This window comes from Xenopus laevis, chromosome 2L, assembly GCF_017654675.1.
Source record: "Xenopus laevis strain J_2021 chromosome 2L, Xenopus_laevis_v10.1, whole genome shotgun sequence".
In the NCBI taxonomy this organism is placed as follows: domain Eukaryota; kingdom Metazoa; phylum Chordata; class Amphibia; order Anura; family Pipidae; genus Xenopus; species Xenopus laevis.
This window is the reverse complement of record NC_054373.1, coordinates 103,931,774-103,949,944: the sequence shown is the minus strand read 5'-3', so window position 1 is coordinate 103,949,944 and position 18,171 is coordinate 103,931,774. Positions and strand designations below refer to the sequence as shown.

General features: G+C 35.6%; 1 protein-coding gene across 1 annotated transcript in view; it reads left to right on the top strand.

The window, feature by feature from the left end:
• LOC108708347 (dynein beta chain, flagellar outer arm) overlaps positions 1-18,171 on the top strand; it is a 242,968-nt gene that overhangs the window by 156,338 nt on the left and 68,459 nt on the right. The window contains exons 80-87 of the mRNA XM_018246944.2: positions 988-1,117; positions 2,238-2,350; positions 2,871-3,001; positions 4,181-4,247; positions 9,435-9,635; positions 12,260-12,381; positions 14,692-14,872; positions 17,277-17,368. Coding sequence (XP_018102433.1) covers positions 988-1,117; positions 2,238-2,350; positions 2,871-3,001; positions 4,181-4,247; positions 9,435-9,635; positions 12,260-12,381; positions 14,692-14,872; positions 17,277-17,368 — 1,037 coding nt within the window. The remainder of the gene's footprint in view (positions 1-987; positions 1,118-2,237; positions 2,351-2,870; positions 3,002-4,180; positions 4,248-9,434; positions 9,636-12,259; positions 12,382-14,691; positions 14,873-17,276; positions 17,369-18,171) is intronic.

The following is an 18,171-nucleotide window of genomic DNA, read 5'->3' as shown; positions in this document are numbered from 1 at the left end:
TTTTTCGACGCCGGCGCCCGTTTTTGACCCCGGCGCCCGTTTTTTTTACGCCGGCGTCCGTTTTTCGAAAAGAAATTTTTGACGCCGGCGAATTTTTCCGGCGAATTTTCGCGGGCGTTTCGCGAATTTATTCGCTGGACGCGAATCGCGCAAATTCGCCGCGAATTCGCGCCTGGTGAATAAATTCGCCCATCACTAACTAGGATTGCTGTATTTTTTTTCAGTAATCTTTTGCCTGAAAGGATGGGCCAATAATAATGGATTGTTTTATGAAAAATCATTGTAGATCTATCTACAATCTCTGCAGAACTATAGAGGAAGCAGACCTGGGGCTGCAGGGGGGGGGGGCAGGAGGCCCAAATAAAAAGCAATTTCAACATTTATCGGTAAAACAGGGCAATCTTTGTGTGGGCCCTAAAATTAAATTACTGTGGGGCCAAGCAACATCTAGTTACGCCACTGATAAAAATTTTGGGATTTAGCATCTGTCATGGAAAACATGTTTTTTTCAAAACACATCAGTTAGCAGTGCTGCTCCAGCAGAATTCTGCACTGAAATCCGTTTCTCAAAAGAGCAAACCGATTTTTTTATTGGTACAATAAAGAATTGTTGCTAATTATGAATAAATCCTGAAAATATTAAAAAAATCACCAGCTGACATACAAGAAAACGAAAAAAAAAAATGTGAAATATGGAAATAAACTCTGATGTAATTTTTGTTACCTGTTTTTAATGCTTGATACTATACCAAAAAATATACATTTTTAGGGTGCAATATGTTATAAAGGCGATTTTGTATTTATTATGGAGTTTCTACAGAGAAGAAAATTACTAATGTCTACAGCATTTCTTTCCAAAAGTACAGAAATGTCATTTAAGTGAAGATTATGCTGTGTATTTCCCAGCAGAAAAAGTGAATGACAAGCCAACTAATCCATAGTTTGATGAAACTAATCCTACTGCTTGCTATGCTATGCTCCCCACAGACATTCTGCCAGCTCCCCAAGGAACGGATCTCAGCAGCTCTGTGGGAGCACACTACCCTAGTCTTTCTTCCAATCAGATTACAAAAGTGATGGATCAATTAACCAGGGCAGTTTACCAAAGAATGATTCAGTAAGTATTCTTAGTAGCAAGTAAACAGCTATATAAAGTATTATTTTTATTATTGATAAAAGCTGTGCTTTTGCTTGTCTGCTATTAACTAAAGGTTATTAATTAGCAATGGGAACTGTCAGTACAATATAATTGCATGTATATTTTCTTAACTGTACTCAATATTGGTTTATGCCTTGGATTTCTAAATTGTTTTTATTATAAATACCATGCATAGTGAAGTAGACTTTACTGGAATGGGGCAATTCTATTGTTTTGTTCATGCTGTACAACATGGATGAGGTACAGGTTGCATTTATAAAAATAGGGGTGTGGAAGCACTCTAAAGGCTAAGTAATAGTATATTTAAGTATAAAGGAAGTGCTAGTTTTAATGCACATTCCCTGGGCCCCTGTCTCAAAAGTAAGTTTACAAAACAGGGGTTTTTAGTTACAAAGTTATGATCATAAAGTTGAAAAGCCACCATACCACGTCAAGGTAAACCCCACATGGCGGTCCCTAACTTGTTTGCCTTTCGGCCATAGTATAAAAAGTCTTACTGCATAGTAGCATTCAGTGTAATCAGTGTCTGTTGAACCTTGGTTTCAGTGAAAAGGATCTATCCTCCCTTCCTACTATGGCCGGAAGGCAAACAAGTTAGGGACCGCCATGTGGGGTTTACCTTGACGTGGTATGGTGGCTTTTCAACTTTATGATCATAACTTTGTAACTAAAAACCCCTGTTTTGTAAAATTACTTTTGAGACAGGGGCCCAGGGAATGTGCATTAAAACTAGCACTTCCTTTATACTTAAATATACTATTACTTAGCCTTAAGAGTGCTTCCACACCCCTATTTTTATACACAGGTTGCATTTAGCACAATGCTGTGTACTTGTACTGTCTGAACTGAAAACTTGGGGCTGTGATTCCGAGGAAGTAATTGTGACCCACATTCATATCAATAACTTGTCCTATATGTATCAACATTTTAAAATAAAACTCTAGATGATTGGATCTAGAGATTATTTTACACCGTGCTTCCCAATCATAAACAAATTTTCCACTGAATAATGCCCTTGAGATTCTCTAGCTGTTAAGGAGGAAGAATGCTCTTGCTGACACATTTCATACATTTCTAGGTGCCTTCTTCCAGAGCACAGTGTCCAAGCTTGTGCTTTACTGCTCTTACGTGCACAGCAACTAGATAATGAAGATGCTTTCACTGAGGAGGAACTGGCCTTTTTTGCTCATGGTACTTTGCCTTCTAGTTGATGTTCTGGTTAATTTATTTCATGTTGGAAGAACTGAATATATATGATTTCAGCAATGAGTCTTTATTTTACGACAAATTAAATACTATTATTGTATTAAAATGTTTATTTTATTTTTATTCTGTTCTGTAGTAATGTCGTACACAGTATTTTAAACTTAAAATATATCTAATTATTTTTTATTTAAAGTAGAATGCACCTTAGTCAGAGTATTTCTGTTGTACTGTATCTCTGTATTGTATTGCTGAATTAATTATCCTTATGGCATTTGGTGCTGATTTTATTGGCTGATCACAAAATAACTTTCTCAAAGGCATTATGCTCAGTTTTCTCTTGCAATTTATTTCTGTTTTTTCTTTAGAAATGTTGCAGTGAACAAATTGTTGGACTATACTGTAAGCCTATATGTTTGAGAACAAGGGGTTAATAGATTCACAAACCAAGGCTTTACCATGCTTTACAGTGGTGTTCATTATACTTATTTTAATGTAATATTTATAGACGGTGATGTATTTGAATGGAAGAACACTGACTCTAATCTTATCCCACCATCATGGATGCCTCAAGAAAGATGGAATGACTTAATGGCTTTATCTCTTGTCAGTAGTCCATTAAGAACATTTTCAATGCAGGTAATACAACTTTAGAAACTATATTTTAATGCTGCTGTGCAGACTTCCATTATTATTCATGGCTATTTTAAATGTGGAAATGCATGGTTTTATTTCCATGTATTTTTATACATTTATACATTAAATATGCCTGTAAGAAAGGGCTAGGTTTTACTGTGATAAAAACAGGAATAACGAAAATGTAGAAGTTAGAGAATCCATATACAGATGGTCTCAGAATTACCAGCCAAAAAAATAGGCAGATATCTATCAGGCTGGTTAGAAAAGCTCATCTAATCAGCCTCCCAACAGGTGTGCATAAGCCAGCATAATGATCTAATCATTGACCCTTCATTGCTAAATGAGCAATAAGCAATATGAGTATAAATTAACTCCAGTCTGAGCACAACTTTAATAATAGGTTTAGGACTCAGTGCAGAGAAACAAAAGTGTGTGGGTTCTATAAGCAATGACATTTTTATTGTCTAACAGGTAAATTGCCCGTGATAGTTTCCTAATGGGACAGGGGACTCCAGTGCATTTACACAATGTATTGGAGACACTTGTTTAATATCAATTGAATATATCTCTGAGGTGACACTGGGAATTTCACATGTTCCATAACTGCAGACACTATAAAGAACTACAAATTCAAGGGGTTCCCTGGCCATTTTTCACCTCTGCAGTTACTGAACACACTTAAGAAGAAGAAGAAGCATTCCCTAAGTTCTGAAAGCAAAGTCTGTGGTTGTCTATAAAGGTTTTCATTCATCCAGGTCATAATATACAGTATCTAAGAGGGATACGTCTACACTCTACTGGTCTTGTACTAAAGCTTTTTATTGAAGAAGTTGCTTGGATGAGTTGTTACAATTTTTTGTATCTGTGGTTACAATTTTAAACAGGTTTGAGATCCTGTGATAACTGTCCACTGTAGTGCAATCATTAAACCAAAGAACATTCCATTGGTGACTGAATGTCACAGACCGTACATATACTGTATATTTGCACACATACCAAACATATGTAACTTTTATTGACTGTTCTTTCCTAGAAAAAAACTGTAGCACTTGTGAAATAACGACATATGTAGCACTTTGTACTACAATCAATATTAAAACATTATCATTCACACTTCCTCTGCTTAAACTTGCTACGTCTTTCAAGTAAAGGTTACATTCTCTTCCTTAACCGATGCAGGTCGCTGAACACTCCCTTGAATGGGGAAGGTGGTACAAGACAGACTGCACAGATATTAACAACAAAGGTAAAAGTGCTGCTTTTTAATGCACAATGACTACTCAAACAATTAGTATGTTGAAATATACATTGATTGCTGTTCCTAGATCCACCAGGGAGCTGTTATCTTGTGTCAGGGAGCTGCTGTCTGGGGGTGATATCACTCAAACTTGCAGTACAGCAGTAAAGAGTGACTGAAGTTTATCAGAGCACAAGCCACATGACTGGGGGCTCTTGGGAAACTGACAGTATGTCTATTTTTGAAAAATGGATATCAGTGCTGGAGCAGCACTATTAACTGATGCGTTTTGAAAAAAACATGTTTTCCCACCATTACAGTATCCCTTTAATAAAAGGGGGAACTTTCAAAGTGTAAAAACTGGTGCAAACCCCTTACATATGTGCCATTCTTCTGGGACATATAGGTTTGGCAAGACACATAACCCTGTACTTAAAGAGATACTGACACCAGAAAATAACCTTTCTTTGTATTTGTCATAATATTGTTTTTGAATGCTATTTATAATTTTGCCATAAAAGTATTTGTGTGATGCTTTTACGTTACCTTTCTTACCCCCCGTGTTCCTCTAGGAGGGGGCGGTCTTTTTTGTGCAGCAATAGTCTGTTGGGATTAGAAACTTTAACGGACAGGCTGAGAAGAGACAGTCAGGTTGGCAAAACAGCGAGGTTATGAATTTCAAGTGACTATTACTTACAAAATCAGAACTATCAGAGAAAAACGATCAACATGACCCATAGGCGACTTTTAATGTAGATTAATATTTTGAAAATAAAATTTTTAGTGTCAGTATCACTTTAACGCCTGTCTTTAGCAGGGTTCTTATAAGCTTCAAAGAACTTGATGCCCAAGAGAGTAAAATGCACATGCAATGTACAACCAGTAGGCATAAGTGCAATATATATGGTGTGCTACTGGGTGCAAATTTGTAACCAGTTCTTATGCCTCCAGTAGAATAAATGACCCCCCATGATGTGCAACTCCTTAAACACTTTTCACAGCCAGAAATAGCTGATGCATAATCCAGAAATCAATATTCATTGCAAAAATGTGCCATATTTAGAAGAAGTAGATAGAAAACAAGTTGCAAATGATTTACTGAATTTCATAATCTCATAATTTTTGTATAAATCCTGGATAGGAAAATATCATTAAAAATCTCTCATCTGCATCGTAACCTAGAGGACACAATGGGATATGTAAGTGTAATTAATACACGTCCTTGGGGAGTCAGTGATAATCATACTAAAGTGCTTCTTCATGACCTCTGGAAAAGTTGGAGTGTTCTCATCTGCATGAGAGAGTTGATTCTTCACTTGCTTGTACTCTTTTCCTCTTTTCCTGCTTGTAACAGTGTGCTCTTATGTACTTATCCTTGCTTGCTTCACTGAATGAATGTAATGATATTGCTGTTTCCGAGCAGTTTGAATACCGTGATTTTTATGTTAAGTACAATAGCTGTCTTCATTTTCCCAAGGGGTAGATGGGAGCCACAAAGTGATTTACAAGCTGAATAAAATTGCTCTGTCACAGCTCAGTAATATCGCAATGAGATCAAACTAAACGTAGAGGTTAGACTTCGATTGCTTGCATAGCCTGCTCTTAAAAATTAATCATTTTCCAGTATGAAGAATACTGTCTGATAATTATAACAATGGCAGAAATAAGTAGCATACAAGCAAAACAAATATATGTGTGTATATTTCTTTAATAATGTAACCAAAATGGCTCTTGCCAAATAATGTTTGTTAGTGTTCATCTGCTATACACATCTCCTGTTCATTTGTAACACAATAAAGTGCAGGTTATGCCTTAGGAGATGGAATTACTGTATCGCCCCTAGTACACTTTATACTCCTAATGGATTCATTTATCATGCATCCCTAGAGATATTTAAGTGGCATCTTTCAGACGAGGAGAGTAGGAGGGTCATGGTCACACTTGCTTAAAGGACTTCAGACATAAATGAGCATTGGGTCATTCACCAACCATGTTAGCTGCTCCACTTCAATAGATAATAGAAAAAATAATGGAAAAAAAGTGTTGGAAAGTACCTTTCTATTTCCACTAGAAGAACATATTCAAGAGATACAGTAACAACAATACGTAACTGCCATCATATGGTATCATTGCATTCAATTTTGTTTTCAAGATTAAATAATGCTGTATGCATTTCTTTTACATGAGAGATTGAAACAGTTATGGGTTTTGTTTCCTCTTCCATGTAGTATGGTCGTTCAAAACACTGGTGAGAAATAAGATGCAAATGTTATGAATTTATATAATTAAGATATACCTCATCCTTTTAATGTATTTGAGGTCTCCTGTTATACGGCTTCAAATGCATACTCCACATGGCAAACTGTAAAAACACAAATGTTTTTATAAGCTTAAAAAAATAAAATGGTCATAAATTTTTAAATAAATCATGACTATTTGAGATTCAAAAAATTGTACTTGAGTATATTCTCAACCATGTTTTTCCTTAAATAGTGGAAAAATGTGATCTTGAATCATTGCCCCAATTATAATTTTTCAGACTCTTTTCAAAAAGAAAACACTCATGGGGTTATTTACCAAACCACGATTTTTTTCTGGTTCAAGGTTTCTGGGACAAAAACATAATTTTTTTGTGGAAAAAAGACCCTCTAATTTTTCGAGATTTATAATACCTCAAAGCTGCTTAAAGTCTGAAACTGAAAATCCGCCATTTCAAACCTGCAGATGTCCCTTTTACAATATGAAGATATCGGGATCTGTGCTGAGTTCCGTCCAATAATCTGGAAAATTAGGGGTTTTTGGACGATAACCTGAAAAAACATTTTGTTATATTTTGAGTCTTTTCCCGACCTGACTTTTTCAAGTTATTTTATTGATAAATAAGATAAAATTGTGGATGGGAGTTTGGTCAAGCTTGGTTTAATAAAATGATGAGATAAAATCAGGCCCGGACTGGCAATCTGTGGGTTCTGGCAAATGCCAGAGGGGCTGCTATATAGTGCCATAGAAAGTCAGTATTTAGTGGGCTGGTTGGGCCTCTGTTTGGGCCTCTGTGTATCTTAAATGGCAGGGCCTATTTTATTTCTCAGTCCGGACCTGGATAAAATCGAGTTTTAGTAAATAACCTTCTCAGTCGCTGACTACATTATTATGCAGATATGTTCTGTATATCTGTGTTAGGCTTTGGAGAAGATTCATTATGAAATAAATTGCACATTGTTTAACTAGAAGCAGAGGCAATTCTCTGCCTCTTGCTGCCTTAGGCGATGCCGCCCCCCTCATCGCCAGCACGTAGAGCCATATTTCTGGTTTAATAACCGTGAACTTGGCTCTTAAAGTTACCAGGAGTGGCTTTTCCCCCCCTGGTAACTTGAGGGCTCCTGCCAGCAGCAGCAGCACCCCTGACTAGAAGTGGCAAGTTTTTACTGCCGTCTTTAAAGGCTGTAAGCTTCATTCATTCAAAGGGCTACTTGTCAGTTTTAGGAACCAAATGTCCATAGTGTGAGCTGCAACAGAGTGACATTAGCTATTGTTTGGTTATGGATTGTTGATACTGATAGAAATGATGTGACAAAAGAACCACAACTCAGAGCCATGGTATACCTGGTATGGAAGCCTCAGGTACAGTCATAGTTGTGTTTAAACAATACCCTTTTCAGGTGAAATGAGAAGTAGAAATAATAATAGCAATAAAAATACAACAAGGTTTAAACAAAACTTGGAAAAAATTAAAAAAGGAAGAAATAATAGAAAGTAGAATAGTAACAATATGGGCAGACTTTGCAAACCATAATAGATTTGTCAAGCAATCGGTTGACCATCTATCTCAAGGGTCATAAAGTTGAGAATAGTTTTGCCAGGGACACTATATTTTAAGATTTTTTGTATTTCCCCAAAGATTGAGAAATAAACCCATGCCAACCTGTCCTTAACTTTATTGAATTGTAAAAAATGAGTCTTCCGGGCTGCTACAATAGTCTGTTAAGTTGCATTGAATATATAGACAATGAAATGTAAATCAGTTTTAGTAATTAACTCAACTGTTTCATGTAGTAGAGCTTCCCATAAAATTTTAGTAGAAGTAATGCCCAGAATACTATCTATTGTGGCATACACTCTACACACCAAAGGCACTTGACTTTAGGGAAGCTCCACCTTATATGGGACATAGTACCCAACTCCTGGCAACCACTAAAGCAGTTGGCGTAAGATGAAACCCATTTTGCTATATGTGCTGGCACTAAGTACAAATGTGTAAGAATCTTGTAAACATGTGTCCTGAATGTCTGAACTAACAGAGTAATTGGCAGTTCTAAAAAGGATCATATTCCAATCCTCTTCCTCTAAAGTTAGACATAGTTCTCTTTCCCAGGCCTTAACATATTTGAGATCTTTAGGTAAAGTAGCATTGGTCCAATTATCATAAAAAGTAGAAATTAGTTTTTAAGCTTGGGGATATTTGATATAATATAACTCAGATTGGGAAGGAGTACTATAAGTCACAGCTGATGAGAGTCACTGGATATAATGTTTAATTTGGAAATAGCGATAATGTTCTGCTTGAGGGAGGTTATCATTTTGTCATCATAAATACTATAAGAACTATAGACAGTCAACAGTTCCCATTTAGACCATCAGTACAAAGATATTGGTGTGAGACCTGGAGGAAAACCTAAAGGTTTTTTACAATATTCCCAAACCCTAAGAGAGTGTAAATGGATTCAATGTTGGTGGATAAACCCTTGGGAATAGTGCTTTAATCCATAATACCCCATTGTAGAGGACCTGGAGGGGCATGACATTTAGCTACTTGACTTAAGCGTGAAACCCATCCTTTTATGTGCCAATATTTTCTCTATAAAAGATTTTTTTAACTATGAAGATATATATGTAAAGGATATTGGGTCACAGGTAGTCCTATGACTCTCAGTTTCATCTCAAGATGAAGAGTAGATAGGACAGCAGCAGAAACAGACACCTTGGTCCCTGCAAGCCCTAAAGCCTGAGCTTTACGAAGGTGGTGGGCTGTAGTTTCAGACTTGTTTGTTTTTATCCTTGAAGCCTTGAGGTACCATTGTGTATTCCAGCTGAAGCACTCATTCCCTATTGTTGGCCTTGCTCACTGTGAATTATAAATATTTATTACTTTTTTATGTATCTCTTCCCATTTAGCTAATATTTTCATTCTTTCTCCAGATGAAGCTGCAGATAAAGACAAGTTTCTACTGCTTCCTGACTGTGGAGAGGCATCATCTGAAATGACAGACTTTCAAAGTTTGCTGATTTTACGGGCTATGCGTCCAGACAAGTTTCCTGCTGCTTTATCCTACTATGTTAGCAGATTGGCCAGTGATCTTGTATATGATGATTTTATTCATGGAATTGATGATATTGCAAGTAAGTTGCTATGTATATATTGTACCTACTGCAAACTCTACATGTGTTTTAGGTCCAGGTAGAAGAATATGTTCATTTTCTCTCAAAGACCATCAATAGTATCATATACCTTACTTTATACACGCATGGGTATTTTTTTTTAAAAACGTCAGCCCATCAGGTTTCCACTGAATGGGCAGCACTAATTATGCTATTGGAAGTTTATTTCACATAGTATTGGAATGAGCAAATTTGATTATCAGTCATTTGACCCATTTGCCTCACTAGTTAACAGTTTAAAATCAGAGCCCAAAGTTGTCACTGACAATTGTCAACAAAGCAAATTTCCTGGCAACTTTTTCTATACACCAAAATAAAAATACCATGTTCTAGTAATTAGTATGAACTTGCTAGTGTAATCTCCGAGTTCATTACTGAAAAAACTGTTTTAAAAGTCATACTCTACTCTCATTTGACCCAAATCGGTCCTAAACAGACTATTTAGGACCCATTTACTAACAATCAAATTTCACATTTTTCCTGAATTTTTTTTTTAAAAAAGCTCAAAAAATTAGAGATTTATGAAGTATAAAAACATATTGATACAAAACTTCACCAGGTAAAAGTTGTCGAGATCCTATAGAAGTTAATGGGAGCTGCACCAATCCTATTTGACCACTTTAAATCAATTTGGACTTTTAGAGGTTTTCATATTTTTTACCTAAGAATTATCTGAACTGAAATTTTTGAATTATTTTTGTGTTTTGTATTGTATTTGTATTTTTTAGCTCAACGTTCAGTGTAATTTTCTGTTCGTACGTTTTTAATTTGGATCTTTTAATAAATGTCACAAAATTCATAGTTATAGGGGGTTATTTACTAAACTTGAATTTTTCTGGTTTAGCTTTTTTGGGCAAAAACTCGTTTTTTTGGTGAAAAAAAACCTTACATTTTTTCGAGGTTTAATATACCCCTATGCTGCAAAAATCACGAATCTGAAAAGCCACCATCTCAGACCTGTTGAGGTCATGTATAAGTCAATGGGAGATGCCCCTATCCTAGTTTGAAGATATCATGGTTAACGCTGGGTTTAGTCTGATAATCTGAAAAATTTTAAAAAAGTTTTGGGAAGAAAAGCGATTCGGGAGAAAAGTCGGAACAGTTTTCACTCGATTTTATTGAGTTTTTTATCGAGCAAATATATTCAAGTTGTTTTATTAATAAATAAGACAAAATTGGAGATGGGAGTTTGGTTGAGCATTTTTTATGAGACCGAGTTTTAGCAAATATCCCCCTTAGAGTTTAGTTGTGATTTTAAAAACCTCTAAAACCACTAAAATTGCCTTTGATAAAAAGGCCCCTAAATGTACACTTATTTTCAAACACCTGATTTGGTCTATTTACCAAAGACTTGGCAAAGTTCCACCTGTGCAACAACTTATAGCAACCAGTTGGAAGCTTAATATAATTATTCATAAAATAAGCAGTTTTGAAAAGCAACAAACTTGCATGACTCCCCTAGAAATATTACTGCAACCATGTTACCAGCCTTTGTTCCGAGTGCCTTTGCCACTGTGAATGTAAATGTTAATATATCAATTGGTCAGCTACTGAACTGTATAATTTTGTGTGCCATGTAATAAAAATACCACCTCATTTGTACATTTCATATCAGAAAAAATAGTAAATGTCACTGAGCAGGCGAGATGACCAAGTTACAGTGATCTGGAGCTTTACAGAGGGCTGGGAATTAATTTCATAAATATGGATTTAGGTTTTTATTAATCCGCTTCAGAATCGACATAAATATATGTGAGGTAATTTACCACCTACTGCTACACTCCAGTTTCATTGTAATATCCCTGCAGAGTTTCAAAATAGATGTGGCATGTGCTTCACTGAAAATATGATTTTTACTGATGTTTCTAAACATATTTTTTTTCTCTTGAGCATGGAACAGAGCTTAAGCAAATACATTAGCAATCACATATGTTAATTACTAGAATACTTTCATCCTTTTTCTTTCAGATTTATTAATGTAATTAAAGGAGCATATTCATTACAAGGTGACGAGTAAAGATGCCAGAGTTTCCTCCATGATCCACTGACTACTACATAAGAAAAAAATATTTTTTCTTAGTTAATTTTCTAATAATAAAACCCCTTATCATTTAAAAGCTAACAGCAAAAAGCAGGAACAATAAAAAAAATAAATGTCTGTCTATCTCTTGCCATGTTTTACCAGAAGAAATTTTCCAAAAAAAGAATCTGTCATGTCCAAGACGGACATTGGTTTCAAAATGCCATGAATTGTTCATAGGTGAATCAAATGAACCCTTCCCCTTTCCCCAACTGTTTTTTTAGTGAGCAACAGGGGTATGGCCTTGGGATAAACTAGTTAATGGAGTTATAATTACAATTCAGTGTGATACTTACCTTGCTTTTTGTTTTAGATTTACTGTTATTTGTAATCATTTCAACTTATCATCATACGCAAGAGGATTATACTATTCTGCGGTTTCTGTGATATTAATAATAATGATTAATAATTATCGGATGCCACCAGTAAGGTGTGCAAATAGCAAGTTGATTACCAGTTACTCCAAATGAATCAAATACAATATCCATGTTTTTTTTGCTTTCAGAACTGGAAGAAGATGTAATTGGTGTTTTAGTCATCATGCCTTGTAAGAATATCAACGGTCCTTCTTATGGGGGTGCTGTATTCAACCACGAACCAAAAATATCTATCTGTAATGCTGCCAAGGTAAGGCATCTATGAGCATCAACATTATCTTTATGATGCTTCACCCTAGGAACACAGCTTAATCCATTTTACTGATATATATGGAAAGTAATGTAAGGAGAATTTTAAACAACTTACAGAATATCATTTGATTTCTGAGCGTTACTGTTTGGCATAGATATCTAAAAAAAGAAAGCACATATTTTGCATAATATAAACAGGACAAAGCACTGCCAGTCCTATCAAACGCCATACCAGTGCTCTCAATATTATGGTCTGCTGATTAGCAAACCTTAGAATTTTCAGTTGCTAAACCAACCACCTCTATTAAGCATGCAATGGAGCTCTTAAATTTGAAGGAATGAAGATAGAATTACGGAAATCTTTTATAACCATGTAATAATCTATCTATCTATCTATCCGTCTGTCTATCTATCTGTCTGCCTGTCTATCTACAGATATATTTGAACACTCATTTACAGTTATATACGGCATATTGATATTTCTGCTGATCAAATTATCAGACATACAGTATTCATTAAGTTGCTTTTAAATGATTAATTGTCTTCATGTGAATCATTGCAGAAGCAGCAGTGCATATAAATGTGCTTCTCTTGGCTGCAAACTGGGAAAACAACATGACGGAATGCTCCCTGTTTATCTCAAGTGTCTTGTACCATTTATTTTTTTTGCTTTGTATCCCATGGCAGTATCTGCTGCTTTACACAATGTGCAATTGATTGAGATAACAAGATCAGACAGAAAAGTCTGCGAAAATGTTTGTGCTAGTCAGTCCCTACTTTAAAAAAATGGTTTAAACTAATATTCTATTGGTTTGCGCAGAACATTATCTGTGTAATGCAAATGCAAATGCTGAGAGTAAAGAAATCTAGAATTTATTTCTGTCTTATGTTGTCTTTTAAAGAGACAGTACAGAATAGAAAGAATAGAGCGTGTGCTTAACATTGTTTTTGCCTATAGTTTTAATTAAGAAATATCTATTGTTTCTGTTATTTCTGACACTAAACCAGCTTCACTTCAGTACTTGCTGTCTCTTCATGCTCTGCAGAACCTCGGAGGATAAAACCAATTACCCGTCCACTGAGGAGCCCCTGATAATGAACAGCTCAAAGGCTGCTGCTTAGAGAAGGGAGGGGTTTGTTTGTTCAGAGGTAGATCGGGAGCTCTGAACTAATTGTCTTGTTTATAAAGAAAAGGAAGGGGGGTTCAGTTCAGGGAAAATGTCCCAATTTTTAACATTAGCACTTTATAATGTCTACAAAAAAATAGATTTTTTAAAATTAAAACTATAAGCAGTATGTAATTTTGTGCTTTTTTAGCAACAGTGTTTTTAGGTGTATACTGCCCCTTTAAAGTCAGAGGGGAAGAGACACAGATGGTTCCAGACATTTCTTTATTTGAAAAACACTGGTAGAAAAACGGCCTCATTTAATATTAGCCTAATTGCTCAGGGAAATATCTTGTTATGTTTATCCATCACTCTGAAGTCTGGGAAAGTGATGATAGTCAGAATTCTATGCCAGTAGCCACTTCACGTTAAACTTCATGAGAAAAGAGCAACTTATTCAACATATGATCAGCAAGTTCAGCAGCGCACTCCGGAACCACTTCAAAGAACCGCACCGGTAAAAGTGGTTCTTTTGAAGTGGTTCCGGAGTACACTGCACAGCCTTAAGTGAGGGGTTCGGGCAGCATGCACCCAGACCAAAAAGTGTTAAATGGTATCCCGATTCCCACCCAATATAATTAATTCATTGATTGTAAAGCCCTGGAGTAGCGCCGGTTACATATATGTTTGTTGACATGCTAGTCTGTATAAAATATGTTTTATTACTCCCAGTAAGTTTTTATTAAAACATTTCAGGGATCATTTACTGCTGTGAGTGATAGAGCACTAAGGGACACAAAACCACACCCATTATTGCTCATTTAGCATGTGTGGCATGGAATTACAGAGTAGCCCACATTTACTTTACTAACCCCACCCAAACACCTACATCTCAAGCCCGTCTGTCACGAATACAGTACTGCTGAATGTAGGCAGTTTGCTTCTGTTTTCTGCTCATTGCATTATGCCCTACACTTTGTAAATGACTGCTCTAGCATTATGTTAACCTCAAATATTAAATCTATTATCTAGGAAAGAATAAAGAAAAAATCTGTTGTCATGGCTGTGCTGTAAACATAGGCTGATATCGTGTTCACATGATCTTCAAAAGAACATTTCACTTATTTGCAATCTAAATTTTATACTGTGATTGTATTCCCGAAATTTAGCTATTAACGATTGTCTTTTGTCTTAATCTGTAGCAAAAAGGCATCCCCTTGTTTGTAGCAAGTATGAAAGACGGCAAGGACGAAGAGGTGAAAGAAGCAATAAATGAGGCAATGAATCGGAACGGCTGGTTAATCATTGAAGATCTTCAGGTGGCCTCCAAAAATATGCTTAAAAACCTCTGTAAGAGCTTGAAATATGCCACAAAGATGCAAGGTAAAATCATGTCAAACATTTCTTTAGCAACCTATTGAGCTGATTTACAAAAATTCAAACTGGTATATCCTAAAGGAGATTACATTTAAGCATAAGTAAAATGAAAAAAATGTTCCTTACAAGAAAGTTTTAATGAATTTATACATTTATCAGGGTAGATATTGGTCCCATAATTTAAGAGCTTGCCTATGAGATGTGATTGCCTTTGTTGCTTGTCTTGTCATGTCTGCCACAGACAGAGGCTATAGGATTATTGCTTAGAGGATAAAGATTTTAGTCTTAATGAAGCTGCTGAGCCTATTGCTATAGATGATCGAGTGACCAATCTATCACCTACTATCAACTCTTTTTAAGCGCGTAATTTAGTGACAAGATGCCCAGGAGGAATATTTCTTTTCTCAATCACTGTCCACATTTAGAGCTCACATTTAGAGCTATCATTTAAAAACAATGTAGACATTGCACAAGGGTTTTTGATTATTCATTAAAGGTAAATTACAGGTTATAGTGAAGAATATATTGCATTGAGTAATCAGAGGCGTTAAAAGCTAAATTACGAGAAATGTATTTTATTTACTGAGCTTACTGTACCAGCCCAGTGCTTCAGCATCCCTATACCAATAATGATCTAGGTCTTCAAAATTTTCCACCACACTTCCCCATCTTGTTTTTTAAGCCATCTTTTCAGTGGCAATGACACTACACATAATCTTTGTGCTCTCGGCTGCTGTTGACAAGCTAACCTTAGGGTTGTCACAAATCATAAAAAAGTGAGGTTGCATCTGTCATAGAAGAAGATGCCTTAGAGCTGAATATTCTCAATGCTGATGCATTTGAGAGACAGATCTGCACGCTAAAGGGTTTTGGTGGCTGATACAGAAGGGTATAACATAAGGTGTAGCTTTTCTAGCCCAAGTTTTCCTTCATTTAAAATTAAATTACATTTCTTAATGTATTGTATGCTTACATTAGAAGAAAATGTCTCCTTCCTATGAGATGGCAGACAAAACAATCATAATTTTACAGTGCATATGGTCTATACAGATCCATTCTTTAAATGATTACAGTTTTGTCTACAAAATTTCAAAATTGTTCAGTCATTGGCACATTTCCTTGTGACATGTACTTGCACACTCTGATGTACAGTATAAGCCTAAAGCTGACCTGTCATTTATATTGCCATAAAACTAAATAGCTTGAAATCTAGAGCGCTAAGCCAGTTTAATATGTCACTTCTTAAGGAGAATAGTAGAATGTAGGGCAAGTGAGCAACAGGAGGTACACTAATTATTATGTGGTTATTGTGGATATCAGTGACAGTTCAGGCTTCAGTTTTAAAGATCCTTCTAAATCTAGTAAGGCATACATATGAGTTCTTAGTTATTCATACATACATTTGATTACAAACCATTGCTTACACAAATGCTATAAAGTTGTATATTCACATTTTACACTTATTTTTTTGAAGTGTGTATGGTCTTGGCACCAGCTTTGTTTTTTCACAGCTTTCAAGAATAAAGGATATTGGGACTAGTTTACTAGGGATTGGTTTTGCTCTTGTGCAATAAGTCACAATCAAAAAAGGGGATAAGCGCCTAGGGCAACTGAGAGACTTGTACAATAACCTATTGCAAGCAGTGATAGGGCAGTTCATAGGAATGAATAGAAAGTGATTGAGTTGTTCTGTGGTAAATTCTAACTTCACACTTTCTGCCCCATAAATTTGAAATGAGGCTTCATTAGACTAATAACAGTACACTAGACTAATCAAAACTAATTGTTTATTTGATTTCGTTTCGCGTTTTCTCCCGCTTAGCCGATACATTTGCGAATTTCCCGCAAAAATCACAAAGCCGTGAAAAATCAGCGAAAAAATTAGATGCCCATGTCAATTTTGGACACACGTCCGAAAAGTCGCTCACGTCAATTTCGATGCAGACATTAAAGTCAATGGGCGTCAAGCAAGTTTTCAGATGCGCGTTTTGAGAATTTATTTGCCGGCGGCAAAAAGTGGAAATTTGATGCGAGTTCGCGCTAGGCAAATTTATTCACCCGTCACTGATCGTTACTGTATTTTGTTTTTTGTACAAAACAAATGTGTCAGACTGGCCAAGTAATGTAATCTTTGATAGATATCTCTGTAGCACTTTGTATAACACAATCCATTATATTTGAATTAAGGGTCCATTTTTGGGTCTTCTGTGCCTTATATTTACAATTGTAAATGTGCTTTGCAGAGCAGTTCTAAGGACGCAAGGGGCTCTTTAAAGGTGCTAAAATGAATTCCTCGATATTACCTGATTACTAACATAAAAACACTTAAGCTAAAAATAAAACACACACAATGTTTTTGTAACCTCTCACAACAGTTAGACATCCATATTTATGTTTGCTTATTTTGCAGTTTCACAGAACGGAGGGAGGCAGTTTTGTGTCTGGCTAACATCAGAGCCCGGTGCAGCTATACCAAAACATTTTCTGGCTCGACTTAAAAAAGTAAGCAAGAGATAAAATACACTAAGGTCCAGATTTATCAAGGGTCAAATTGAAAATTAGAATTTTCACGTTTTTTTATGGCCAAAACTGTCAAATTCGACTAAGGAATTGTTAAAGTTTGATCCAAGTTTTTTTTATACATTCTAATTTGATTTTCGAGATGTATCGTACTCTGGCCCTTTAAGAACTCAAATTCAACTATTTGCCACTTAAAACCTGCTGAATTGCTGTTTTAGTCAATGGGAGACATCCTGGGATAATTTTGGAGTTGTTTGCTCAAATTCGAAATTCAATTCTAATTCGATTAGAGTTTTTGGGTCAACCGTATTCACCCAAATTTTGAAAATTAGATTTTTTAAATAAATTTCAATTGGTCGAATTTTCGAGTACATGGGAGTTTATGGGAGTTTTAAAAGAAACTCCAATGAATTCGAAATTCAACCCTTAATAAATCTACCCACAAATGTTTGTTTAATAAAAGGGCATATGATTGAAGTACTTCAGATGAATAATGACTGAATGAGAAATGTATATCAATACATTTTGTAAATTCTTTTCACTTTTGTCTTTCTTTTGCATTTTGCTTTACTCATGTGACTGTCACACCCCTTTATCTAAAATGCACAATAGGCCAGACCTAGGCAGTTATAATGAAAAAAAATGATTTTTTATTTAGATTACAGACATCAGTTAATTAGCAAACTAATGATTATTATACTCCACCTTGCCACTCATGGTTCTAAAATTTCATGATAATGATCAATGTGTACACAATCTAAAATCTCTGTTCACTTATTCTCATT